Below are 27,844 nucleotides of genomic sequence, written 5' to 3'. Positions count from 1 at the left end.
CCATCATCAACATCACTGCCATCATCAGCATCACCGCCATTATCAATATCCCACCACCATCATCAGCATCACTGCTGTCATCAGCATCACCGCCATCATCAGTATCACCACCATCATCAGCATCACTGCCATCAGCCCTACCTCACCAGGTCTGATATTAGGAGGCACAGCCGACTTGCTAGGGGCTCAGTCCTGATTCTGACAATTACAGGTCAGTCCAGTGGAGCTGTGTTCACCATGTGTGTTGCACACCCCATTCCGGAGCCCTGGGCTGTGCAACACACAACCCCAATCTGTGCTCACCCTCCCTGAGTGGCAGTGTGGGGTCATGATGCAAAGCACGGGCTGCCTAGACCCCAACTCCAGCCTACCACTACCAGCCAGAGCCTTGGGCAACTCATTTCACCTTTTGAAGCCTCAACATTCTCATCTACAGAATGGGACAATAATGATCCCCCCTCCCTGGGCTGCTGTGAGGATTATAGAAGCCCCCAGGCCTGCTTGGAGCAGTGGGTATCATTACTATAGAGACCCCCAGAGGGGGGCATGCCCTTTTTTCCTAGGAGTTCAAATAATGACATCTGACACACCAGTTTACAAAGAGCCCTCCACTGGATGGAAGGCCTTCTCAGGATCTTCATTTTCCTCAGAGGAGTTGATGGAGCTGCCTTGGGCCACTCAGCAAGGGCCTGGCAAGGCTGGAACCTGAACCAGAGTCCCTCTCTCAAGTCCTGGGCCCCGGGCCACCCAGCACTGCAGTTCACATAGCAGCCTTTGTTGGTGGTCACTGGCTTTCCTTTTCCTCCTCTGCACCAAGCACATGAAGTGGAGAAGTTGTCCTTTTAATCTGTGGCCTGATTGCAAAGAGGTTGAGAGTTCATCCTTTTGAAGGCATTAAGCTTTTGGAGCCTGGAGGGTAGGAGCCTGGGCTGGGAATGCCCTACATGACAAACAGCACCCTGCGAAAGATCCTGCCCTGTTCATGCTGAAATAGCAAAGGGATTTTTTTCCTCCCAGGGTTAACCAAGAAATTTTTGAGAACTTGCATTCCACTCATTTCCCCCAGCAGAGGAGTTCTGTGGCGACACCGACCAACCGTTTCTCCTCCATGCGTCGTAAACTGTTAGGCAGGGTGCCTTCATGTGGTTTCGGGGGCAGCTGCAGGAAAAGCTTCCCAGGGCCACGTGGTACAGGCAGGCGTGTGGCAAGTTTCCCTTCTAGCTGCTCCTGTGCAGAAGAGCAGTGGGGAGACCCGCAGAGGGGCAGCTCTGTGCTTTGGTGGGGATTGGGCCCCATGTCCTGAGGAAACATGGTGAAGGGAGAAGTGAGCCATAGCATGGCAGATTCAACACGGGGTGCCAGAGAGTACCCTGGCTTTTCAGGGCCATCCTATGAGTGTAGCTGTGGTGCCGCAGATATGATTTCCAGGGAAGACTCATTCATTCAGGAGCTTCTGGGTGACTGAAGCCTCCCTGGTTATCCTCAGCTGACCCAGTTCTTTAGCCCAATTCAGTCTCAGTCCAACCCCTGCCCTGGTTGGGACTTTTGAGGAGTTTGGGGGCAATGCTCAAAAATAGTCCTGGAGAGCCAAGAGCCAGTTTTCACATTTTAAGCTGATTATGTGTAGCCAAACAGACCAGCAACCACAAGCCCTCTGCACCATGAGGTCCTTTATGGCCACTAGATGGGACATGTCTTTGTTTAGTCTAAGAAATGCCATCGTGCCTCATGATCAGAAGTTCTGTCTGATTCAATGTTATAAATGGCTTTGGCTCATTAAAACAAGGAGTTGGCCAGGCGCAGTGGCTCACACCTGTAATCCCAGCACTTTGGGAGGTCAAGGCAGTTGGATCATGAGGTCAAGAGTTTGAGACCAGCCTGATCAACATGGTAAAACCCCATGTCTACTAAAAATACAAAAATTAGCTGGGCGTGGTGGTATGTGCCTGTAATCCCAGCTACTCAGGAGGCTGAGGCAGGAGAATTGCTTGAACCTGGGAGGTGGAGGTTGCAGTGAACTGAGGTCATGCCACTGCACTCCAGCCTGGCTACAGAGCGAGACTCCGTCTCAAAAAAACAAAAAACAAACAAACAAAAACGAGAAGTCGGGAGATTCAAGGTGATCATTACTTCCAATCTGATCTTGGCAGCCAGGATCTTCTCATGTTCCGCATCTATGTGGGAAATATAATAAAGGGTCCTTAGTGGTAGAAAGGCTGGGAACCAGTGGTGAAGATCCCCAGGACACAGTTTGAAGACCAGCAGCCTCTGCCCACTCCTGAGGCTGGGTCTCCTGGGCCAGCAGCAGGAGCGCCGCAGAAAGGAACAGTCTACACCCAGGACAGGAAGCACGGCCATCCTGCTGGGCAGGCTGGGGTGCACAGGTGTGGGGAGGGCTGTGATCTTCGTGTCCTCCATGAGACACTGGTCCTCTGTGGCTTCTGGCCCTCACCCCTCCCTGCACCGAAGGCACAGCTTCCTTCTGAGTTTCCCCACATGATTTGCAGAGAGAGGATAGAACCACACGGAACGTCTGGTTTTAAGCCTTCTGAGCAAGCAAGGCCTGTGCATCCCCCAGCCTGCAGGGGGCTGGGGGCTGGGGCTTGGGATTTGAACACTCAGACTCAGAGCAAGTCCTTGAAGGTCTAGTCTGCAGCGATGATTCCTGGGGGTCCCTGGGGCTCCTGTGGGGCTCCTGGAATTACAGCTCACACCAGCTGCTCTCAGTGGTGCTGCAGTTTCCTATGGATTCTGAACCTTGGCACCACGAGACCAGTGTGGGATTCTTCTTTCTTCCAGGCAACCGGTGACCAAAAACACTTTCAGGCAGTATCGAGTGCTAGGAAAAGGGGGCTTCGGGGAGGTGAGTGAACATTCGCATTTCGAATCAAAAGTTCTTATATTCAAGTCACCTTTCCTGTCCCTCCTGGATTGGCCTAAAGGGTCAGTGAAGGGGTTCCCCGGCGGCACCAGTGGCTCAGTGTGGGTCCCCAGGGGCAGTAAGGGTAGGGGAGAGTCAGTGACTGAGGAGCTATCAGGTGTGTCTAAGATGAAAGGAGAGTGTGGAGCTGGGCAGGTGAGACAGAGGGGCTCCCCCGCCAGCCTCGGGCAAGGTCCAGCCTGCAGGGGACAAATGGGCAGCCCTGGTCGTGTGTGGGGAGAAGCTGTGAGGGTGTGAGGAGGCTGGGCAACCTTGGCCACTCAGGGCCTGGATGACATTGTCACGCAAGATTCAGGATTTCATTGTCCATTATCCCATCTTCCCAGCACGTGAGGCAAGCCTTGTTATTCCCATTTTAGAGAGGAGGAAAGCTGAGGTCCCAAATGGTTAGGTGACCAAGCCAAGGCCACACAGACAATGTGGAACAGAACTTAGACTTGAGCCCAAATGCTCTGGTTCCCACTTAACGTGGATTATAAAGTCAGAGTTCTTGAGGGTCTCCCATCACTGCCTCCCAAACTTCTCTGCCAGCAGCCTATAGAAGTTTAGTCACCCTGAGAATGGGACAGTACTGGGCCCATCAGTTCTAAGTCTTGGTGTGAGGGGCTCATTCTACCCCTCCAGGCCTGGGAATCCTCCAAGGGGAGGAGGAGGGAGGGCAGGGTCCAGGACAGCCATGGGCCCCAGGGCAGGCATCATGGGGCCCTGGGAGCCTCACCCACGAAGCCAGGTAGGGCCGGCTCTGGCCCCATCCATTCTCCACCTGGGAGCCCTGTGGTCCCGGCCCTGGAGGAGCTCGGGGCAGGCCTCCCGGTGCTCCTGCCATCCTGGTTCCTTTCTTGTGCCGCAGGTCTGTGCCTGCCAGGTTCGGGCCACGGGTAAAATGTATGCCTGCAAGCGTCTGGAGAAGAAGAGGATCAAAAAGAGGAAAGGGGAGTCCATGGCCCTCAACGAGAAGCAGATTCTCGAGAAGGTCAACAGTCAGTTTGTGGTGAGTGAGCGTCTGGGCCCAGTGACCACTTGCCCTTCTGTGGTCCGGGGCTTCCCTCGCTCCGGAAGGGCGTGGTCCTCCAATGCAGCAGGTCCCCATCCCGGGGAAGGGCAATGCCAGTAATGGAACTGAGGCAAGACATCTCTCCATCACGAGGCCCCTTGTGGTCAACTGTGGCTGGCTTTGTCCCAACCCCAGAGCCAGCCAGTGCCTGGCTCCCCGCTGTGCATGAGACTGACGCCTCTGTTCTCCTGGACTACCATGCAAACTCCTCAGTGGACAAAACAAGTTCACCTGGGCCCAGGCTGGGAGCTGTGGGTTCCACAGACCCTCTAGGCTGGTGCCATCATGGTGGGACCTTAGTGCCAGCATCCTGGAGTGGTACCATCGAGTCTTTGTTGTTAGTCTAGGCTGGGCCCTGCTGCGATCACAAATTTGCCCCAAACCCTAAGTAGCTAAATACAGCAGAGGTTTATCTGTCACTCACCTGAAGTCCAATCAGATTGGACCACCCTCCTCCATCTAACAGCTGCTCCATCTGGAGCCTGAACATGAGTGCTAGGGGATCCACATGAAGACTTTCCACTGCTTCAGCTGGACAGATGTTCCTCAATTTCACCCATAGTCTGCCAGCCAGAACCAGTCAACACAGAGACAAGTTAGTTTCAGGGAAGGCTGGGAAATGTGAAGGGCATGGATATTTGGTCAGCTCTAATATCTTCTGCTACATGTTATAAAAAATAAGGCTGGTGCAATGGTGCATGCCTGTAGTCCCAGCTACTCAGAAGCCTGCTTGAGGCAGAAGGATTGCTTGAACCCAGGACTTCAAGGCTACAGTGAGCTGTGATCATGCCACTGCACTCCAGCCTGGGTGACACAGCAAGACCTCATTTCTAAAAATAAATATATGCATATGTTAAAAATAATAATACATGGGTCAGGCGTGGTGGCTCATGCCTATAATCCCAGCACTTTGGGAGGCGAAGGCGGGGGGATCATCTGAGGTCAGGAGTTCAAGACCAGCCTGGCCAACATGGTGAAACCACATCTCTACTAAAAATACAAACATTAGCCAGGTGTGTGATCCCAGCTACCCAGGGGCTGAAGGGGACAGAGGTTGCAGTGAGCCGAGATCGCACCACTGCATTCCAGCCTGAGTGACAAGAGCAAGACTCCATCTCAAAAGAAAATAATAATAATATATGTACAAGGTAAAAATTTAAACAGCACAGAATGATACACAATAAAATGAAAAGCTTCCCTGAGTAGTCACTCCAGAGATGTTTTATCCATGCACAGGCTTTTAGCCAATGGGATCTTCCTGTACCTCCTATGGAGGAATGTTTTTCCCTTATATTGTAGATCTCTTTCTCCATCCAGACCTATAGTCACACCCCTTTTTAAAGTTGGACATCATTCTCATGAAGAGGTAAAGCATAATCTGTGTAGTCAGTCCCCGTGGATGGCAATTGTTTTCCTCTTTAAACCATGACAGGGCCAGGTGCAGTGGCTCACACCAGCTTGGGAGATCAAGGCAGACGGATCACTTGAGGTCAGGAGTTCGAGAACAGCCTGGTCAACATGGCAAAACCCCATCTTTACTAAAAATGCAAAAGTTAGACAGGCATGGTGGTGGGTGCCTGTCATCCCAGCTACTTGGGAGGCTGAGGCCTAAGAATTGCTTGAACCTGGGAGGCGGACTTGGCAGTGAGCTATCGCAACACCACACTCCAGCCTGGGTGATGGAGTGAGACTTGGTATTTTAAAAAAAAAGTACAGACCATGCTGCAGTGTCTGTCCCCAGATATCCCTGTGGCATATTCTGCGGGTGTATCCCTAGGACCCATTCCTAGTGGAGGGACTGATGTGGCACAGGGTGAGTACTTTTTTCATTTGATAGCTGCTCCCGGATAGCTGCCCCTCAAGCTTGCCCCAGTTAAACTCCCACCTGCCATGTGAGCAAGGAGAAAGGCTACCATCCACCTAGTGCTTGGGTCATTCCTCAGAGGCAGGAGATGGGAGTTACAAAGTGGCACTCCAAGAGGAGGGAAATTTGCATCTTGGGATCTCATCCCAGGCCACCCCCAGCTGCCAGCCTTGTCCAGGGTACAGGTGTGGGTGCCATCGTGGCATATGGACATGAGGCGGATGAGGCTAACACCAGCCATCGTTTCTCCTTGATCCAGAACCTTCCTCCCCACCGCTAGCCCCTTCCGCAGGGACCCCTGGATGCTGCCTGTGGAGCCTCATCTCTGAAGGGGCAGTGCTGGCTCTGGCCGGGGATGGTGCTGCTGGGTCCTGTTTGGGGAAGAGGATCGCGTGTCTCACAAAGCTGGGTGGCACGTCTTTAAGGGCCTTTGGTTTTAGGGGCTGGACTTTTAACTATGCCCCATCCATGGCCCCTGGCAGGGAGTTCCCATGGTGATACCTCCTGGAGCCCTTTCTCAGTGATCACCAGGGCAGAGGTGGGAGGAAGGGGACAGCTGCAGCAGCTGCAGCAGAAGCACGGTCCCCCTGAGCGTGCTTATCCTCTGCTGCCATTTGTCTCCTTTCCTCAAAAATAGCTGATGTCGATGCACTGGTTTTATGGCCCTGCCCATCCCAGCCTGGCCCACAACGGCCAGGTTTCATGTGTGCCGCCTCCCTATGTGGAGAAAGATTACCTTCCAGTGTGATTTTTCTCTACTGCCCCGCCTGGTCTTGCTTCACAGAGCCTCGGGTGTCTGGACTCCACCAGAAGACGACTAGACCCCCGCCTCTTGGTGGCCCCCTTGCCAGGTGGACCAGTGTATTAGTCTATTTTCACACTGCTGCTAAAGACATACCTGAGACTGGGCAATTTACAAAAGAAAGAGGTTGGATGGACTTACAGTTCCAAATGGCTGGGGAGGCCTCACCATCATGGTGGAATGTGAAAGGCACTTCTTACATGGTGGTGGCAAGAGAAGAAAGAGAACCCAGTGAGAGGGGTTTCCCCTTGTAAAACCATCAGATCTTATGAGACGTATTCACTACCACGAGAACAGTGTGGGAGAAACGGCCCACACGATTCAATTACCTCCCACCAGGTCCCTCCCACAACACATGGGAATTCTGGGAGTACAATTCAAGGTGAGATTGGGGTGGGGGCACAGCCAAACCATATCAACCAGGCACATCCTGCATGCAAGAGAAAGCCTTTGCCAGGCCAGGCTCCAGTTCCCGGAGCCCCACTGCCCCTCCAGCCCATTCCTACTGGGCCCTGTGATCATGGCTCCCACAGCCGGAAGGGCAGCTGAGCCCTGCTTTTCTGACCATCCAACAAGGGCACCTTCCAGGCTTCTGCAGCTGATGCACACATGTGCTTCTGTGGAGGGAGCACAGACACCACCTGTTGGACTCACTGGGAGGTCAGGGTGCCAGCCTGCCCCACCCGCCTTGGCCTTCTCACCTTGAGCCACTGAATGGGAGGAGCTGGTGTGAGCCCCTTATCAGCCGAGGAGGCAGCAGGCAGGGTCACTGCGGGCATCTGGGCGCAGGGGAGCAGGGTGAGGCTGCTCTGTTCCCACCCACCCCAGCTCCCGGGATCCTGAGGAGGGAAGCAGAAGGGAGTGGCCATTGTCGTGACCTTACCATGGCCCTGTTCTCGCGTTCCCAGGTCAACCTGGCCTATGCCTACGAGACCAAGGATGCACTGTGCTTGGTTCTGACCATCATGAATGGGGGCGACCTGAAGTTCCACATCTACAACATGGGCAACCCTGGCTTCGAGGAGGAGCGGGCCTTGTTTTACGCGGCAGAGATCCTCTGCGGCTTGGAAGACCTCCACCGTGAGAACACTGTCTACCGGTGAGTGGGGCCACCGGGCTTCCAAGTCTAAGTCTGAGGGGGTGGGGCCAGCCCCTCCACACCCTCAGGCAGGTGGTCGCCGTCACTCTGGAAATCAGGCCTGGTCAGCACCAGGGGAGGGTGCAGAGTCAGACAGACTTTCCACTCCAGGAACCTGGGCCCCGGCACCCAGGAAGTGAGGTGGGCCACCCGCTGGCCAGTCTTCCCCCACCTCCAAAGCTTAGGGAAGCCAAGTGAGTGAAATGATGCTCCTGAAACTGACTGCTTCTTCAAGTCAAGGATGAGCCACAGCCACTGCTCTCTCCAGTCGCCTCCATCCCAGCACCCAGGGAAGCTGGGTGGGGGTGGGGGAGCCTAGTGGCTACTATCTGGGATCAGCCCCGGGAAGACTTGGGTTCGGTCATTGCCCACAAGGAGAATCAGAGTGACCCATGGTCCCACCCCACACTGTCCTCAGCCTGTTCTGCTCTTCATCTTTCTCCACACCCACCTCAATCCCACAGGGACCTGGACACTGTAGGGCCAGGGATCCAGAGTCCTCTCACAGTAAGCAGTGCCCTTCAGATTTTTCTCCCAGTCCTGAAAGAATTTTGAAAATCTCAGTGCCACTACATTTTAAGTAGACATCTGAAATATTCCATCATATTGAAATAGTAGCAATTTTGATATTTTGAAATTGAAACAGTTATATCACACTCTTCAAGGGATCCAGTGGAATCTCTAGTTGCTGCAACAAATGCACTTGCATTTATCCAAAAAATGCACAGAAAGTTCTCTAGTGATGAGGAATTTTCTATCATTTCCTTCACTCTCTCCATCCCCTCCAGAATGTCAATAATATATTTTTTGCCTGAAAGTCTTTCATTGATGAGCATACACCTCTGAAACAAACATATGGATACGTATACGAGTTTTTGAAATTCCCTTTGACCATAAGGCTCTATGTTTTAAAATACTTCTCTGGCTGGGCATGATGGCTCACACCTGTAATCCCAGCACTGTGGGAGGCTGAGGTGGGTAGACCACCTAAGGTCAGAAGTTCAAGACAAGCCTGGCCAACATGGTGAAACCCCGTCTCTACCAAAACTACAAAAAGTAGCCAGACGCGGTGGCATGCGCCTGTATCCCCACCTAATTGGGAGGCTGAGGCTGAAGAATCAATCACATTAACTTAGAGGTTGCAGTGAGCCAAGATTGCCACTGCACTCCAGCCTGGGCGACAGAGGGAGACTCCCTGTCAAAAATAAAATAAAATAAAATAAAATGACAACTTCTGTCGAGTTGCCATTGTAATTAGTAGTAGATCTCTTTTCTAATCAGTCCTTTGGAGCCGGGGGTTTTGACATCTGGTGTGGGGCGCTACAGTCATTCGGGAAAGGAGGAGGCTGCTTTTCTTCTGTAACTTGGCAGAAGAGTTATTGAGAAAGGGCAGGTGGGAGGGAGATCCCAAAAGGTGCGAGGACAGAGCATCATGATGTGAAGAAATCCAGACCCTTAAAACTGCGGGCAGGAGGGAGCCCCCTGGTCAGTCCTGGCAGAACCCTTACACACAGCCCAGTTTGAAGACCTTTGCAGTGGAGCTCATCTTGGGAGCCCAAGAAGGTCCTGGAAACAAGAAAGAATGGTCTGATGACATGCCCTTCCCCTCATACCATCTCCCCATTTATGTTTTTGTTTTGTTTTCATTCAAGTGAAAAGAAAGTCAGAAAAATTTCCCTGCAGGTTGAAAAAAGAATTCTCCACTTAATTGCCTTTTATTTAAAGAGAAAAGAGAAAGCCATCCAAGTTCTAGCTCTTCTTCTTCCGGGGGAGAGAGATGACAGTGCCTCCTCCCTGGCTGTGACCAATCGCCACGGCCTCTCTCTGGGCTCGGTTCTGACCAGTGCCCACTAATGAGCTGCCATGCTAGCCTGGTGGCAGCTGGCTTGTTGCGATGATGACTCCTGCCCTTATTTGGAATTGTTAACACATCAAAAGAATGCCGTTTAAGTAACAGCAACAAAAGTATTTTGTGATAAATAAGGATACACAAACACCAATTATCACTTGATGAGGCAGACTGCCTGGATTTGGGTACATTAACCACTCTGCATGAGGACAGCTGCCATCAGTTAAATAAACAAAGCGGGCTAGTTGAGAACTGGAGCCTTCATCCAGATCCTGTGTACTGTTTGCTCCACGGCTTACCTGAGTTGCACGCACTCACCTATTGGTTGTTCTTTTACCCATAGAGAAGACCTTTTCCTATAAAGCCATCTCTTCTGCTGCCTTTCCCCTCATCCTGGGAATGCAGAGGCTCCCTTTCTTGTGAGCAAGATCCTGTCATCAAGAGAAGAGACATTAGGGACAGGATGAGGCAGCCACACCTATGCTGTGCCCCGTGGCTGTGCTTTCTCCCAAACTGTAGCAAAACCAGAGGCGGGGGATGTGCCAGTCTCCAGCAGGCCCCATCTTAAAGGGGGTCTTTTTCCTATGGCTCCTCCCTCTCCCTTCGATCCTCTTCTCCCAATTGCATAGCTCCCTTCACTCGCAGGCCCTGCTCTGCCTTCAGAGCATCCTGAGACCTCCAGGGTCTTCCCAGCCCTCAAGGGGCTCTGCTACCCGGCCAGAAGTATCCTCAGCCCTGGAGTCATTGATGTGTGAACAGAGGCCACGACTGGCCTTTTCCTACTTTCCCAGTCACTCTCCAGGGTTGGGAAATGCCTGTGGAAAACAGCAGTGTTGCTTTCAATTACTGGAAGGAGAGAACTTAGCTGAAGATCATTTTGGCTCAACCCAGACAGCCTGAGCCACAAGGTGTGGGGGAAACACCCTGTGGCCACCCAGGCCTGGTTAGCCTGAGGGGTCCACCCAGATGCCAGTGCATCCTAGCTGCCCAGAATGCCCACACTCTGATGCTTATTGTTTTTCCTTTCAGAGATCTGAAACCTGAAAACATCCTGTTAGACGATTATGGTAAGTCTTCTTTTCCTACTAGGTAGCTGAGGCGAGCATCGCAACCCAGAGAAAGCAAAGAGCCTCCCAGGGACTCTTAGAGAGGGCTGGGGAGACTGACCACTCCCCCTGCTCAGTGCTGGGTACCTGGGGAAGGGGAAGGCATTGGACGTGGACAGAGCTCCTGCTTGGTGAGCAGGCAGTGTTCAGAGAGACCTTGAAATTCAGAGTTTTTGAAATTCCCTTTGACCATCAGGTTCTAAGCGTCAAAATAACTTCTGGCCGGGCGCGGTCTCTACCGCGCACTGAATAAGGAGTCCAGAACTTTAGAGACGCTGGGCAAATACTTAACTTTTACCAACTTCTCCACCTCTCATCTTGTTTGTGAAATGGAAACAAAGCATCCTGCCTTGCCCACCCAGAGGGAAGAGAGTGGTGGAGAGGCTTCTGTAGGACAGCTTGAAGGGAAATTGCTGGCCAGCCCCTCCAGCTGTAAATGTCTTAGGCATCATCTGTGTGCGTTACCATCGTTATTTTCTCTTGGCCATGGGCACTGAATCACAAGAACAGCCACAGTAGCCCTCACAGGTGTTTAGCCTCACACCTGGAAAATAGTTTCTACACCTTCCTTTTTTTTTTTTTTTTTTTTTTTGGCAGAGTCTTGCTCTGTTGCTCAGGCCGGAGTGCAACAGCATGATCTCAGCTCACTACAACGTCTGCCTCTTGGGTTCAAGTGATTCTCCTGCCTTAGCCTCCCGAGTAGCTGGAATTATAGGCATGCACCACCACACCAGGCTAATTTTTTTTTTTTTTTTTTTTTTGAGATGTAGTTTCACTCTTGTTGCCCAGGCTGGAGTCCGGTGGTGCAATCTCGGCTCACTGCAACCTCTGCCTTCCCGGTTCAAGCAAGTCTCCTGCCTCAGCCCCCTGAGTAGCTGGGATTATAGGCATATACAACCATGCCTGGCTACTTTTTGTGTTTTTAGTAGAAATGGGGTTTCACCATGTTGGCCAGGCTGATCTCAAACTCTTGACCTCAAGCAATCCGCCTAGGTCGGCCTCACAAAGTGCTGGGATTACAGGCATGAGCCAGCTTGCCTGGCCGGTTTTCTTTGATCTGACTAGATATTCCCATCTGCACAGAGAAGAGCAGGGCAGCATCTCTGTGCCCATTTTACAGATGGCAAAACTGAGCCTTAGAGGAGCCAACCTGCCAAAGTCACCCAGCAGCATCAGTGGGGAGCTGAGGGCAGAAAATGGGTCTCCTCCCAGCAGGCCCCAGACCCTGGCAGCCCCCAGTAGAGGTAGGGGAGAAAGCGGGTGGTCACTGATGACCTGAAGAGAGGTCTGCAGGGGATGCTGCCCCGTGTGGGGTGCTCGGAGGGCCCAGACCTGCCGCCCCTCTCTGGATGAGTGCAGAGCCTCCCTTGATCTCAGAACCAAGCCCACACTGCTCCTCTCCTGTCCTGACTGTCAGCCACCACCGAGCCAGGGCGTTCACACGGCTCCAGCCTGGCGGGGTCCCTGGCACTGGCCCTTGCTGACATCTAGGCTGGAGGGACGGGGGTGGAGGTGTCCAAAGGCAGGGAAGGGAAGGGGACGTGTCCCTTCCTGCGGGGTAAGTTGTGGCCCAGGTGGGCCATGGGATGGACAAAAGCGAGGTGGTGCTCAGGTCGGTGCTCCCGCCCTGGGGTCAGTCCTGGTCTGTGAGTTCAGGTTCCTCTCCAGCCAGGCCAGACGTTTTCCCTTCTCGTTTCTCCAAAGTGAAAAACAACCAACCTCCAGAGACCAACAAGGCAGGTCTGGGAGTTGCTTCCCAAATTGTTTTATAATTTTTTCCCCTTAAGCAAATTGTTGCAGAATGCCAGGAGAACCTCACATTTTTCCCATGAAGTAATCCCAGAACCAGGCCAAGATTCTCTGTGACCTCAGCCTTCCACGAAGCCCATTCAGCCTTTAAACCGGCAGGTCGGTCAACGTCCAGCCGGGCCAGGCGTCCTATTGCGTCCCTGTGTTCCCCTCCTGAAGAGTGACCATTTTCCTGTGTCCTCCCTCTCCTACACTCTCCCAAGGGTCTTGTGGTCACCCCACGATGGCAGCTTGGGGCCCCTGCTGTCATCGGACAGATGAGAATGCCGAGAACTTGTGTGCCTTGCCCAAGGGCACACAGCAAGGCCAGGCGTCCATGCGGCTGTTCCAGTGACCCACTGACCCTGCTGTCCCCCTCAGGACACATTAGGATCTCAGACCTGGGCTTGGCTGTGAAGATCCCTGAGGGAGACCTGATCCGTGGCCGGGTGGGCACCGTTGGCTACATGGGTGAGTGCCGGGGCCGCCTCTGTTCACCACACCCTGATACCCACGGAGCTGCCCCTGCCCTCCACCAGCTGAGCTCCCAGAGCCCACCCGCAGAGCCTCTCACCTCTTTTCGCACTGCTGATCACACGCAGAGTCACAGTCTCTGCGGGGCTGCTGGGGGGTGGCCTTAGCCAGGGTGAAGGGGAGCACAGGGCCTCAGATGTGAGGACTGCTCTGAGTTCTCTGTACTCCCAGCTCCCAACTCCTGCTGTGTCCAAAGCCAAGCCACTCTTAGGGGTCAGAGCCTGGCACACAGCACTGCTGGTGGGAGGTCATATTGAAGCTGGGGTCTGGGTGGAGAGACCCTTGAGAGGAAGGAGGTAATTCAGAAAAGCCCCCAAATGAGAGGCGCGCACAGCTGCTGTGTCACCAAGCATGATTCCAGTAGAGAGCAACTTGGGCTCCTGCCGCCTTGCCTCGGCCTGCTCTGAGACCAGCGTCCTGGGGGTTGCAGGGGAGAGACCCAGAGCTGAGTCCTGTGCCCTAGAATCCCCCAGCCAATTGGAGGCATGCCCTGGGCTTCCTCTTGCACATTTCACATGCCTACCCTCCTTCCCCTGAGAGGCAGGGGCCCCAGAGAGCTCCAAGGACCAGGCACGATGCCACCCTCTGGCCAGGCTGGTGCCAACAGCAGCTGTGTGGGAGGGGTACTTTGTCTCTGATGCTAGAGGGTCATTTTCAGATTGCGTGACATTTGGCAACCTGTGGGGTGTATGTCTGTGTGTGCCCACATGAGTCCTGAGGGATGATTGATAGGTGGGCGGGTGGGTGGGTGGGTGGATGGATGGATGTGATACTTGAGGGCTGCCTGGATGACAGCTCTGCCCACCTGTGTGTGCCTTTGCCTGGTCTCCTTTTGCACAGTGTTGCAGGCACCTGCCCAGGCTCTCGTATGCAAACCAGCATGTGTGTGGTTGCACTTCCCCTCAGACAGGTGTGGCCTGATGATGTAGAACTCTCTTTTTTGTATTTCTGTGGTGAATCTCTAACTCAGTTTATCGAAGTGGTAGAGAAGACACAGCAAGAGATTGTTTGAATTACAGATAAATTTAAGATCATCTTTAATTGGGGTGGATACACCTTTATTTATTGAAACAAGTATATGGATAGCGCCTGTTCTGTGCCAGGTGCTTGTTACAGTAGTGAATAAAGTAGCTCATGTTGTAGGTGAGGAGACATCAAGAGTGCAGGACACTCCCACCCACGGTGGTCAGAGTTCTAAAGCTACAATCAGAGTCCTTCGGGGCCACAGAGAAGAGCCATCAGGGCAGGCTCCCTGGAGGAGGTGGTATTCATAGCCGTTGGTGGGTAGGACTTGGTGGAGGCCAGCATCCCCGCCATGAAACTCCAGGCCTTCTGTGAGCAGCACCACCAGCTGTCTCACCCCTCCTCACTCCTCTCTCCTCTCCTCTGCCCCCAGCTCCAGAGGTCCTGAACAACCAGAGGTACGGCCTGAGCCCTGACTACTGGGGCCTGGGCTGCCTCATCTACGAGATGATCGAAGGCCAGTCACCGTTCCGCGGCCGCAAGGAGAAGGTGAAGCGGGAGGAGGTGGACCGCCGGGTCCTGGAGACCGAGGAGCTGTACTCCCACAAGTTCTCCGAGGAGGCCAAGTCTATCTGCAAGATGGTGAGCTCCTGGTGGTCAGACCACCCTCGAGCTGGCGGTGCCCCTCTCTGGGCCTGCCGCAGTCTGTCTCCGGAACAGCACACAGGCTGAAGGGGCAGCGGTCTGAGCATGCCAGGGTGTGGGCTGGTGGTGATGCCCCCAAGCTAGAGCTGAGGGCACTTCTTGCTGTGGACTAGGGCGTTCAGCAGAGGCTTCCAGGAGAAAGCCTGGGTGGGACACCCATGAACCGAGGGAAGGGGGTGGGAACAGGGTGGAACGTGCTCACATTCAGCCTGTGGGGCGTACACGCGGGTCGGAGAAGACGTCTGAACTGGCGCCCCAGACACAAAGCGACCTTGGGCCAGGCCCCTGCCCCTGCCCTTGGGCCTCCTGCTCCCTCCAACTCTGAATTCCAAGTGTTGGCTTAAGACACAGGGCTGCAGGGGCTGGGGGCGATGATTTCAGTCTTTGAACAGCTTATAACAAAGTTTTCCACCACTAGATGGACCGCTGGTCACGCCAGCCCAGCTTCTGCATGACAGGGTCTAGGGATGGTGAGGTCTGAGCCACCCGAAGGAAGGGCACGATGGGAGTGACGATTACATGAGCTGGGAGGGCAGGGCCAGATGTGGGAACCGGAAGCCAGATAAAGGAGTGACAGGAGCCACCAGAAGTATGGGATATGGGAGTGGAGTCGCCCGTGCACCCTGCCCCTGGCTCCCCCATGCTGGCCGCCAGGCCCTTCCCTGGGAACCAGGGCTAGTGGCTTTGTGGGGAGACGGCCACTCCCTGCTCCCGCCTGGCTCTCAGCCCTCAAGTCCAGCCCTTGGGGCCCTCCTTCTTACGGTGCTGAGCACAGCTGTACAGGCACCCCTGCTGCAAGCAGCTGCCCTCTAATGCCAGCCTTACAGGGACAGGAAGGGCCAGAGTGCCCAGCTCCACACCTGCGAGCCACAGGCTTCCTCTCCTCTTCCTGGAGCCCTGCGTACCCGGAGCCTCAGACGGGCAAGCCAAGCCTGGGGGGCCACTCTTCCCACCCCTCTACCTCTGCAGGGACCTTGGGGGCAGGCTCAGCGTGTGCACTGACATCCCAGGCTGGAGTTTAGGAAGGAGCAGGCCCAGAAGCTGATTAAAAGTCGCAATGCTTCTGCTCAGGAAGGCCTGAGGGTGCACTGCCAGCAGCCCCAGGAGCATCTGGCTGGGCTCCTCACCCCGGAGGCCCCTCTCCTGCAGCCAAACACCAACCTCATGCTCACATCACAGAGCTGTGGGAAGAAGGCTTGTGTGTGCACATCAGACCCACACTCAAACCCCATAGCTGCCGGCCCGCCGTGCAACTGGGGCCTCAGAGAAAGCCACACGGTCATCACAGCCAGGGCTAGGGTGTGGGGGCCGGAGGAGCAGTGCAGCACTGGTCAGGTAAATGGAAACGTGGGCGCCAGCCATACTTGGCTGTGTTATCAGGAGATCTCCATCAGGTGTGACCAAACTAGACAAGGGAAAGGGGTCAGAGCATCACCACATGTCCCAGGTCAGGGTCAGGCTTTCAGAGAAGCAGATCTTGAGACATCTCAACAGGGATATGGGACGTACTGAGAGGGTGACAAGGAGGAGAGGGCCCCAGCCCCATCCCAGGACCCCAGTCACCCACCTTGGCCCCCAGCTTTGGGGCTGGCATCTCCTGCTGCAGTCTGGACCAGGGCGCTGCTGCCTCTCTGCTGCCCCCTGGTGGACACTGAGAGAAAGCCTGCTGCTCCCGGAGGACCTGTCCGGTGGGTACAAAACCACTGGCCTCTGGCCTTGCTGCGGCTTCTCTTACAAATGATCTTGGGTCTCAGCATCTCAGTCCAGCATCTAGGCCTCCCCTGTACCCTTCAGCTGGCGGCAGCTCAGGACACTGCAGGGCCTGACTTGTCAGGAGACCTCATAGGCCCTGGACCCATTTCTAGGCTCTGGTGGCCCCAGCCCTGCCTGCCTCAGAGGGCCCCTCCACAGTAAGTGAGAAAGCTGGTCTCTGTCCCCCATTCCATCTTAGCAGCAACAGAACCAGCTCCCCTCCAATGGAGCCCAGAAATTCATGCATCTCACCTCATATCCCCTGAGCCCAGTCCATGGGCCCAGACCTCAGCCTCCATCTTCCCCAAGCTCCTGCTCAGTCCAGCACTGGGCCTTAGTCCCCCTCCAGCTCCCTCTCTTCCCCTTCAGCCATCTTGCTCTCACTTGTCCTTCCAGCCCATCCACACTCCTCCTCCAGGAAGCCCACTCTGCCTGCCCCACCCACCCCAGCTCACACCTTCTCTTCCTCTCACTTCTCCTGATCTCCACCTGATAGCATGGTTGCAAACTCTTTACTTGACGACATGGCTGCAAACTGCTGACTGCATGCCAGGGTTTCAAATGGCAGCATATAGGTGGGTGTTTTGTTCAACCTGCACACGGTTTTCAAAAGGAGTAAATGATAGGTTCATTGCCAAGATTTAGAAATGAGGAGATTTCATATAATAACCTGGATTTTCTGGCTTCTCTTGAAAAAAAGCAGAAGCTCCAGGCTGGCTGCCGTCCCACCCTGCAGGAGCTGATGCGCAGCCTGGCCTGGCCCACCCAGCCCAGCCCTCGCCTTTCCCGTCCTCGTTTGTGCCACCTTCCTGGCCAGCCGCCGCAGCCCTGTCGCAGGAGCCTTGCCTCTGAGGGACTGCTCAGAACAGTGAAGCGCCTGGGCCAGCCCAGCCCAATGCCCTGGGCCTTTGTTGGACAGGGAAGCCCCCAGAGAAGGAAGCAGAGGCATGAGCGCCAGACCCTGAGCCACCAGCCTGCCGGTCCCTGGGAGGACTAGAGGGTGACGCTGTGAGCGACTGAGCTCTCTGCTTAGTCCTTTCAAGGCTGGAACCCGGTGCTGGCCCTGATGCCACCTTCGATTCCCTTGTCTGGGGGCAGCCCTCTCCAGACCCGGAGCCTCAGGAGGCCGATCTGGCTCCACTCCCCCGGCGTCCCTAGCCTGTGAAGCATCTGCCCCACAGCAGGCCATGTATGTGGAATGAATGTGAGCAAGGGGCACTGGCAAAAGACAAGGCTGGGCCCCTCCCATGCAGGTGGCTCCCCTGGATTTTAGCCACAAAGCAGGCGCTTAGTAGACAGTCACTAGATATGGATGCAGTGCTCAGTAGGCGGGGGAGAAGAGAGAATCACGAGGCTGCGGTGCTGGGAGTGCAGGGCAGGAGCTGGGGCCCTGCGGTTGTGTGACCAGCCATGGCCAGTCTAGGCCCCGCCCCCCCCCCCGGGTCTAGCCCTCTGGGCTCATCCACAGCCTCATCCTGTCTCACCCGGCTGCTTCCGCAGCCTCCCTCTCCTGGTAACCTGCCTGCCTGTTGGTTCTGATGAAGACACTCCCCTACCCTAGCCATCTCTGGCTCCTTCTACCTCCAGATGAAAATCCCACCACCTGACCTGGCCTTCAGGATCCTCCATCATCTCTCCCTGACCAGCCCCGTCCACCTGACGGAACTCCACACTCTCCTCCTGCTCTCTAAGTCACTTGTTTTTGGTATTCCCCAGACACACCCTGCACACCCTGCCACGCCGCTTTGCTGGTGCAGTTCCCTCTACCTGTATGCCCCTCCCACACCCACGCCTTGAAAGCCTATTTGTCCTGCAAGACTCAACTCAAATACCCCTTCCCCATGCAGCTCCCTGACCCCCAGCTGGCAGCCAGCCATGGCCCCTGGCCCTGGGGTGCTCGATCTGTATCAGCTTGACGCGTCCTCTGAGCACCATCCACCTCCCATGAGTCTCAGCGCTCCTAGAGGCTAAGTCCCTTGGCGGTATCCTCTCTCTATCAGGAATGGGCTTTCCCCCGGGAGGTACAAGTCTTCAAGTTAGCTGAGTATGTGAGCGATAGAGAGCTATCGATGCAGTCCTTGCCTTTTGTTGCTTATCCTATGCAGAAGAGGTGACATTGACTTGACACCCGTAAAGGGGTGCCCACCATAACCCAGGAATTAGGTCTATAGTCCTGGGAGAAACAGATCCAATTCCTGCTCTCCTGGCCCATGCAGGCATCTAGCCATGCCGGGAACGTGTGGCCACAGATGCACGCCCAGGCTGAGGTAGCCCCGAAACAAGACCTTTGTGGGGAGGGGCAGTGTCCTGGGTTCCTGCTCATGGCGCAGATACATGGAGGCAGGATGTCGGGGCGGGAGGAAAGGCCCCGAGCACGTGGCTTCATAGGGCTCTCTCTGTTGCAGCTGCTCACGAAAGATGCGAAGCAGAGGCTGGGCTGCCAGGAGGAGGGGGCTGCAGAGGTCAAGAGACACCCCTTCTTCAGGAACATGAACTTCAAGCGCTTAGAAGCCGGGATGTTGGACCCTCCCTTCATTCCAGATGTGAGTAGCGCCCCCCAGCCCCTAGTGGCTCCCCTCGCAGTGCACCCAGGGCTGTGCCCCATCACCGCCTCACAGCGAGCTGGAGCAGTGTGGGGCACATTGTGTCTTTGTGGGGACCAAAGATTCCCCTCTTGGCCACTCCTCACCCAAGCTGCAGATGAACTTCACGCCAGGCAGTGCAGAAGAGGCGTGGGCCGTGGAGCCCACACTGGCTGTCCAGAGACTTGGGCCTGGGGGACCTGGACAGATTCCTTCTAAGCTTCAGTTTTCTCCCTGTCCAGTGAAATCAGTAATACCCACGCCTCCCACCTTCCTGGGAGATTTGCGGGTGAAATGAGGGTTGAATGGAGAATGCTTTGTCATTGAGGGCTACCATGTTCAGCTCAGCTTGACCAGTGTGCATGCATTGGGCACCTACTGTTGACGCCAGGTTCTGGGCCAGGCAGGAACCAAAAGGCCCTGCCCCCAGCAGCTCAAACTGCAGGGAGTCACATCTTCCCAGGAGGTCCCCAGGTCCCCCAGTCGGTGTGTGAGGCTAGAATCCAGCCGAGGTAGAGCCGCCCTTGAAAGCCCCTACATGGTCTATAAGTCATGGGCTCTCAGGGGTCAGAGGCCCAAGAGAGCCAGGCCCAGCAGAGGCTGGGTGATCTGTGCGGAATCCATGCTGGGCTTCGGGGGCCTGCTCTGTGTAAAGTCAGAGAATCGGAGCCAGGAAGGCCTGCTGTGCCCCGGCTCCTTCCACACTCCCATAGACAACCGCTGGCCGGGGTGGGGCTGGGCTGGGGACTGTGGAGGACATGGGAGCAGCAGTGTGCTGAAGCTGAATCGCTCCATCTCCGGAGAGTGCATTTACACATCTCTTCCCAATTCCGCGTCCAGTGGCTTCGCGTCAGTAGCTTACAGTAGACCCCGGTGGGGGCTTCTGAACCACAGCAATCTGCAAATGCCGCAAATCAGGGCGACCCCATCCCCCTCCTCCAGAACCAGTGGTTATGACTTACCAATACAGTGGGAGTGGGTGGGGACAGTCCTTGGAACTCTGGCAGCCCCTGTAGGTGAGGATCCCGTGGTCCTCTGGGGCAGCAGCTGGCTTGGGAAGCTGCTGGGTGCGGATCAGTGTCCATGGCAACCACACCACAGACACCATCCGGCAAAGGATGGCATCAGTGTGATGGGTGATCAGGAAGTGTTTTCTGGGGAAGCGCGGGGGCCATTGCGAATATAAAGAGTAGGTCGGGCACAGTGGCTCATGCCTGTAATCCCAGCACTTGGGGAGGCTGAAGAGGGTGGATCACCTGAGATTAGGAGTTCAAGACCAGCCTGACCAACATGGTGAAACCCTGTCTCTATTAAAATACAAAAACTAACCAGTCCTGGTGGTGGGTACCTATAATCCCAGCTACCCGGGAGGCTAAGACAGGAGAATCGCTTGAACCCAGGAGGCCAAGGTTGCAGTGAGCTGAGATTTCGCCCCTGCACTCCAGCCTGGGCAACAGAGTGAGACTCCTATCTCCAAAAAAAAAAAAAAGTCACTGAATGCTACAGACTCGATCTACGGATCACTTTGAGCAGGCAGGGGGAGAATGCTAATCACAGCATCGCTGTCAGCCCCGGCTGCCTGGGGAACCACCTGGGCAGCAAGAACAACTCTTTCCTTGGATCCAGTCCCCAGGAGTCGAGGATAAGACTTGGGCTTCAGGATGTTTGAAACCTCCCCAGGTGATTCTGGTGTGCAGCCAGGGGTGAGAGTCACTGTTATGGGAAGTGCCACGTGCAGGGAGTGTGTTGTTTATTTGTTGTTTGCTTGTAGTGTCAAGGGCTTTGGGAGTGGCCACTACTTGGTATCCCAGGAAACCGCATAGAGTGAGCAGATGGGCCATTGCGCTGAGGTCCAAAACTGGAGAGGACATGGCCACCCATATGGGGGTGTGGCAAAGGTTTGGAACCCAGGTGGCCATCCTTGTGGCGTCTGGGCTGCCTGTTGCTATGGTGACAGCTGAGATTAGCCACGACAGTGAAACTATGCCTCTACCTTCCAGCACACTCCAGGCCCCTCAAGGCCCCCCAAGTCCCAGGGAGACCCGTGGTGCACAAAACAGTTGGTTGTTTCCTTCATGGGACTTCCAATCTGAAGAGGAGGAGGGGTGTCAGCAAAACCCCTTAAATAGAAGTAGAAATACGAGTCACAGGAGAAGAGAACTGGCAGCCGTGGGGAAGATGGAAGGGAGCGGGGCCTCCACGCGGAGCTGCCTGGGCATAGCTGGAGAGAAGCGCCCAGAAGCAGCGTGTGGAAGGAGGTGGCTCTGAGGGTCGGGCCAGCCAACCGTCCTGCTTTGCCTGGGACTGTCCTGCTTTTAGCACTGAAAGTCCTGTGTCCTGGGGAAACAGGGACAGTTGGTCACCCTGGCAGTGACTCTGGCCATCTTGAATCAGGGCATTAAGAGGATGAGGTAACAGAGCCCCCCCAAAGTGCACAGCTTGGCATAATGCTCAGGGCAGCCCACCAGAGCCCCTGCCCCCCCATGCTGTGAACCCTGTGGCCTAGGGCCTCTGTTCCTGGCATTTGAGGCCTCAGGTGAGCAAAGGTTGCAGGCCCTAGAGTGCGCAGCCGCTGTGGGCTGGAGACTTTGCCTTTTCCTCGCTGGCCCTCCCCAGGCTGCATGCCAGCCCCTCACTGTTGTCCCCACCAGCCCCCACCGTTGTCTGTCCCCACATCACTGTCGGGGCTGCTGCGGGGTTCCTAAACCGCAAGCAGCGTTAGCACCATCATCTTTTTCACGTCCATTGACTCTTTTTAAAATAAAAATCAATGTATTTTAAAAGGAAACCTTTCCAAGGAAATAATAGCCATGAAAGTGGGGTTTGGGTGTGCCAGGTAACTTTCTGTTCCATTACAGATTTTTTAAAATACACACTTTTTTTTATTTTTTATTTTTTGAGATGGAGTCTCACTCTGTGGCCCAGACTAAAGTCCAGTGGCGTGATGTCGGCTCACTGCAGCCTCTGCTTCCCAGGTTCAAGCGATTCTCTTGCTTCAGCCTCGCAAGTAGCTGGGACTACAGGCACCCGCCACCACACCTGGCTAGTATTTTTAGTAGAGACAGGATTTCACCATATGGGCCAGGCTGGTCTCAAACTCCTGACCTGGTGATCTGCCCACCTCGGCCTCCCAAAGTGCTGGGATTACAGCCACCGCGCCCAGCCAAAATACACTCATTTCTTAATGTTCCTTTGCAAGCCACCCAGGGCCAGCTTCATGAGCCTCACCTGGGCACCCTGGGCCCCACACCTGGCTCAGTGCCATCTGTTGCCATCTTAAAATTCTAAATGTCGAACACGGGGCCGGCATTTTTATCCAGCACTGGCATGTGAATGATGTGGTCTTGCTTCCAGCTAAAAGTCCGCTGAGTTCCACAGTGGCATGCACCCCACTGGGGACTAGAGGAGTCGCACTCTTCAGTTGGACATTCCTGCCCCCATCCCTGCTTCCGCCCATGTGCACTTGGGCTCATGGTTTGCTCTCCTGGGGATGGCATGGCCTCGAGCCTTGAACTGGACACCAGAGCAGACCGGACAGGAGAGTTCCAGAAAGTGGCGAGCCCTGAGACCATTGCTAGAAACTTCCTGGCATGGCAGAGCCCACACTGAGCTGGTGCACTGATTCACAACCTTCAATCAGCCAAATGTCAGGAGACTGTGGGCAGGAGGTGGCCTCTACCCTCCAGGGACAGATACGTCACCAGGTCTGTAGATCCCTGGCACACCACCTGGAGCCGTCTCTATAAAGATCTCATCTCCAGAGCCCCTGGGAAGCTTCCCCACACCAACCTTGAACTCTTAGAGGGGGGTCCACCCTGGTTCATCTATACTCTGGTCCAGAGCAGGCCCCCAGTGCCCAGTTGAGGGGCGAGTGAGGTGAAAGATATACCCACCATCATAATGCCAGCTCCCAGTTACGGGCGCCAGGCTTGGCAGCCAGCACTGACAGCAGTCCTGTGGCCCAGGCGCCTCTGTTATCCCCATTTTGCAGGTAAGGAACCAGGACACAGGCCTCAGGGGATATGAGACTTCCCCAAAATTCCTAAGCCCCACTGCTGGGACTCCAGCCCACGTCTGTCCAGCTGCAGAGCCTGGGTGCTAAAGCCCGAGCCCTGGCTGCTCCTGTTGTGAGGAGGGCAGGAGGTGTTCCTGAGAGAGCCGTGCTGCGCATGCCACGGGGGTTCTCCCTCTGTTGCGGGTCTCCCAGGAGCCAGAGACCCTCAGGTGCCCTTGCTTTGGCCCTGGATCCCCAGCACTCATTCTAGGGAAGACCGGAGCAGCTGTGGTCAGTGCAGCCCCTCCTCCAACAGACACACCTCCCTGAGTCTGGGGGCTTTAGGGGAACAAGCATATCTGCATGGGAGTAGGGCTGCCTGGAGATGCTGAGCTTAGAGACAGAGGCTCCCTGCTGCCCGCCTCGGGGCCAGCCTGGAGGGAGACCCTGGGATGCCCCATGGGAGGGGTAAGGAATCAATGGCAGGAAGGAGCCCTGGACTGGGCACCCAGGCACCCCGAGCTCTTGTTCACCCCAGCGAGAGCCCCCTTCATGGATCTGAGAGAGGGCAGCACTGTCATCCGGAGGCCGTCATCTGAGGTGGACAGAAAGCCCAGCCAAGCCACTGGGGCCGACCCCTGCCCTGGACTCACCTGTCCCTGAACTACGCGCCCTCCAGCACCACCCTCAGCAGTTCTAGGGGGTGGGTCCTGGGAAGACACCCCTCTGCTCCCCCGTCAAAACCCCAAGGCCTAGCTCTGGGCCCCCTGGAGCTGTGGGCAGGACACATGTGTAACCAGCCCTGTGCCCCTGGCAGCCCCGCGCCGTGTACTGTAAGGACGTGCTGGACATTGAACAGTTCTCCACTGTGAAGGGCGTCAACCTGGACCACACGGACGACGACTTCTACTCCAAGTTCTCCACGGGCTCTGTGTCCATCCCGTGGCAAAATGAGGTGCGCAGGGCGGGCCACTTGCTTTGCCCTGGGCAGGATGGGGGAAGGAGGTGTTGGGGATGTGAGTTTGGTGGCAGGAGGATAAGCGCATGGTCTGTCTTCTCCCTGAAGGCAGCCCATGAGACTGTCAGTGGCAGGCAGGGCGCTGTAACCACCGTGGGCGAGTCACTGAGGGGAGTCTTGCCTAGCCACTGAGACCCGGGGGGCGTGTGGCTCAGGGCAGGTGAGGCCAGGGGAGGGCCAGCCCCAGTGGCTCTGCTGCTGGGCTTCCTGTCCACCCCCGAAGACAGCCAGTGTTTTTTTTTTGGCGACCCCTCCAGATGATCGAAACAGAATGCTTTAAGGAGCTGAACATATTTGGACCTAACGGTACCCTCTCACCAGACCTGAACAGAAGTCACCCTCCGGAACCCCCAAAGAAAGGGCTGCTCCAGAGAATCTTCAAGCGTCAGGTGAGACACCCATGCCTGGCCAGTCTTGGCCTCAGCCCTGAGACCCCTGGCTCACTTCCATAGGAAAACAGGAAGACCTGCAGTGGAGACACGCAGGGGGCTCGGGGATCTGTAGCAGCCTGGAAGGGCGACCGATACCTCCAAGCCCCCTGACACCCACTGCAGCTGATGGGATCCCCGGGCAGAAGGGCAGGGCTGCCCCCAATTCCCCCTCCCTCTGGGTTTCTCCACCTGGACACTCTTGGCACCCAGGGTCAGGGAATTCCTTGTCATGGGGACTGTCCTGTGCATCACAAAATATGGGGCAGAAGTGTGCCCCTACCCACCAGAGGCAGCAGCACACCAGTCGTGACAGATCATAAAGGCGCCTGACATTGCTGAATGTCCCTTGGGAGAACAGTCACCCTAGTTGGGAACCACTGCCCTCCATGGCCCTTACAAAGCCTCCGTCATGGAAAGATTGAACACCATAAGCCCAGGGAGAACTGGGGATAGAAGCTGACCCCGAAGAAACTTCCAGCTCCTGGGGTGGCCCCCATCCAATGCTGTGCCCTCCACTGGCAGCCAGAGAGGACTGGGCCCTTGAAAAAAGACAGTCAGAGCCTGGCCCTGGGGTAAGGGTTGGTGGGGGCCAGTGGAGGAAATGCCGGGGAAGGGCCCCACCTCACCCCACAACCACGAAGATGGCCACCAGACATCCTGTGTTGGCCTGGCCCTTCAGGAAGCTGTGGCCCAGCCTTCCCATCCTGGAACCTGAGGGGCTTCTCCACCTAGTTCTGCTCCATCCTCCTGCCCAAAAGAGCCAGCTCCAGGATGGGCACACTGGGCCGATGATAATATAAAAACACCATGCTTTGGCGCTTCCATCAGGTAAAATGGAAGTTCCAGAAAGAATGAGCTCTCCCTCCCACTCATGGCCAGGCCCACTAAGAACACCCTGACCTAGAAAGAGAACTTAACCAGGGAGTCTCACAGACCCAAGTTCAAAGCCAGCCCTGATACTTCTTGGTTATATGGCAACTCATGGAACCCCTCCCACCTCAGTTTGCCTGCCTGAAACATCAGGATAGAAATGCCCGCTGCCTAGAGCCATGAAGAGGACAGGGCGAGCTGGAGGGGGGCGGCCCTTAGCACTGCGCGGGCACTGGCCCTGGCGAAGCAAACACTCCTTGCCTCCCTCCTCCTCCCCCCTGCAACATGAAGGGCCCGGCACCCGCAGGAGTGTGGAGAGAGGGCCTGAGCATGGGAACGACCGCCCATCTTTCCCAGCCCGGCACGCGCTAGAGCCCTTTGAACACGAGGCCCCGTTTTATCCTCCCGGCCACCCTGCGCAGAAGCTGCTCTTCTCCCACGTTACAGGAGAGGAAACTGGGAGATGGAACTGCATGGCCAAGGTTATTCTGCAAGGGATGGGCAGGCAGAATTCCAGCCTGGGCAATGTAACCCTGGGCCTGCGGGTTTCACCGATGTGGATATTACAGGAGGGGCTGCCTCTGCTCTGATTGGAAGTTCTGCTAATTCCATGACTCTCCCCAAGGACCAGATAAAGCCCTGTGCCCCCAGGGGTGGCCCTTGCACCTGGGTCAGAGGGCGTAAGTAAGACTGCAAAAGGCAATAAAAAGCAAGGGTTGGAGCTGGCGGAGGCAGCCCCTGACCCATCTCCAGGGCCCCCTGGACTGACTTCTCTTCTCTCCACCCTTGTCTCCCCCAACCCCAGCATCAGAACAATTCCAAGAGTTCACCCAGCTCCAAGACCAATTTTAACCACCACATAAATTCAAACCACATCAGCTCGAACTCCACCGGGAGCAGCTAGTTTCCGCTCTGGCCCTGAAGTCCGCAGTGGAACCAGCCCAGACCCCTCTACTTAGAAGCGGAGCGAGTGGAGCTTCTGCTCTGGTGGGGGTGCCAGGGAGCCCCCAGGAACCGGGGAAGGAGGCCGTCCATCCCGTCGACGTAGAACCTTGAGGTTTCTCAAAGAAATTTCCACTCAGGTCTGTTTTCCGAGGCGGCCCCGGCCGGGGTGGATTGGATTTGTCTTTGGTAAACATTGCAATAGAAATCCAATTGGATACGGCAACTTGCACGTATTTTAATAGCGTCCTAATTAGAACTGAATTTTGTCTTTATTATTTTTAAAGAAAAGTTTTGTAAATTTCTCTACTGTCTCCGTTTACATTTTGTATATTTGTATTTAAATGAAAGTCAGACTTTGAGGGTGTATATTTTCTGTGCAGCCACTGTTAAGCCATGTGTTTCAAGACGTTTTAGCAGGGAGGGGTTTACCAAAAAAAAAAAAAAAAAAAAAAAAGAAAAGGGTTAAAAAAAAAAAAAAAAAAAAAAAAAAACAAAAATGTGACTCAAGACTTCCAGAGCCTCAAATGAGAAAATGTCTTTATTAAATGTAGAAAGTGATTCACACCTCACCTTTAAAGGGTTGGTTGTATTTACCCACCTCTATCTCTGGAGCTGTCTCCTCACATGGCGTTACCCTTCTGTTGGCTTCGAACAATCTGAATTAAATGTTCCAGACACACGTGGGACTTCTCCTTCCCAGCCAGAATGTCCTCTCCTGGGGCCCCTGGAGTCGCCTGGGCTGGGCCCTTCTCCTCCAGGGGCACGCTGAGCCACTGTCGCACCCACCTCTGTCTGCTCAACCTTCCGGAAGGTGGCTGGCGCGCGGATCTAAATGTTTGCAGCCCGGTGGGTGATGGGACTCTTTCCTTTTAAGCAGGTCCTGACTGCCAAAGCCACTCGTTTTCAAGAGGCTTGCATTGGGGATTTTGTTCTATTTTTAACGGAAGCATAGGATCATAAAGATTTGCCATGAAACCAGAGTGTTCTAAAGCCTCAGGGCCCACGGGAGCATTGGGAAGTGAGAGCCAGCGCGTCCATCCTGAAGGACCACCACCGTGTCTGTAGCTGGGAGGGGAGGCTGGCCCAGGTCCCAGGATGTTCCCTAAGTGTTCACAGGGTTTCAAGACCTTCACAGCCCCGCCAATGTGCTGGCCCATGTGACATGGATGGGCAGTCTCTCTGGGCAGACGAGAGGCCCTAGGAGAGACTGGGCCACCAAAGAGCTCAAGGCAAAGTCACTGTTCCTTCCCCAGGAAGGTGGGGCAGAGGCAGTATCTATTGGACATTTCAAAGCATCAGGCAGGAGCTACCAGAGGACTTGGTGACTTTGCCAGACCAGGGGCCTCTGAAGGCAGCCCTCAGACCCGTGTGGCAGGGCTGCCCCTCCCCAGGGAGCAGCTGGCCACCTCCTACTGTCTCCATGAAGTGACCAGGGGCCAGTCTGCTCCCACCACCCTGCAGCTGTCAGGGTCTCCCACCATGTGGACACCGCCCTGCCTGCGCTGGCA

General features: G+C 55.3%; 1 protein-coding gene across 4 annotated transcripts in view; it reads left to right on the top strand.

Moving 5' to 3' along the window:
* Positions 1-26,790, top strand: part of GRK5 (G protein-coupled receptor kinase 5) — a 242,554-nt gene extending 215,764 nt beyond the window's left edge. For all 4 annotated transcript variants that reach the window (XM_017509092.2, XM_037731563.1, XM_037731564.1 and 1 more), the window contains 10 exons: positions 2,800-2,863; positions 3,792-3,932; positions 7,570-7,760; positions 10,678-10,715; positions 12,924-13,013; positions 14,473-14,681; positions 18,902-19,039; positions 23,890-24,027; positions 24,348-24,479; positions 26,197-26,790. In XM_017509092.2, the coding sequence (XP_017364581.1) occupies positions 2,800-2,863; positions 3,792-3,932; positions 7,570-7,760; positions 10,678-10,715; positions 12,924-13,013; positions 14,473-14,681; positions 18,902-19,039; positions 23,890-24,027; positions 24,348-24,479; positions 26,197-26,295 (1,240 nt within the window). In that variant the 3' untranslated portion in view covers positions 26,296-26,790. The remainder of the gene's footprint in view (positions 1-2,799; positions 2,864-3,791; positions 3,933-7,569; positions 7,761-10,677; positions 10,716-12,923; positions 13,014-14,472; positions 14,682-18,901; positions 19,040-23,889; positions 24,028-24,347; positions 24,480-26,196) is intronic.
* Positions 26,791-27,844: the final 1,054 nt, after the last annotated feature.

This window comes from Cebus imitator, unplaced genomic scaffold, assembly GCF_001604975.1.
Source record: "Cebus imitator isolate Cc_AM_T3 unplaced genomic scaffold, Cebus_imitator-1.0 Scaffold406, whole genome shotgun sequence".
Lineage (NCBI taxonomy): Eukaryota > Metazoa > Chordata > Mammalia > Primates > Cebidae > Cebus > Cebus imitator.
This window is presented reverse-complemented; position numbering and strand designations above follow the sequence as displayed.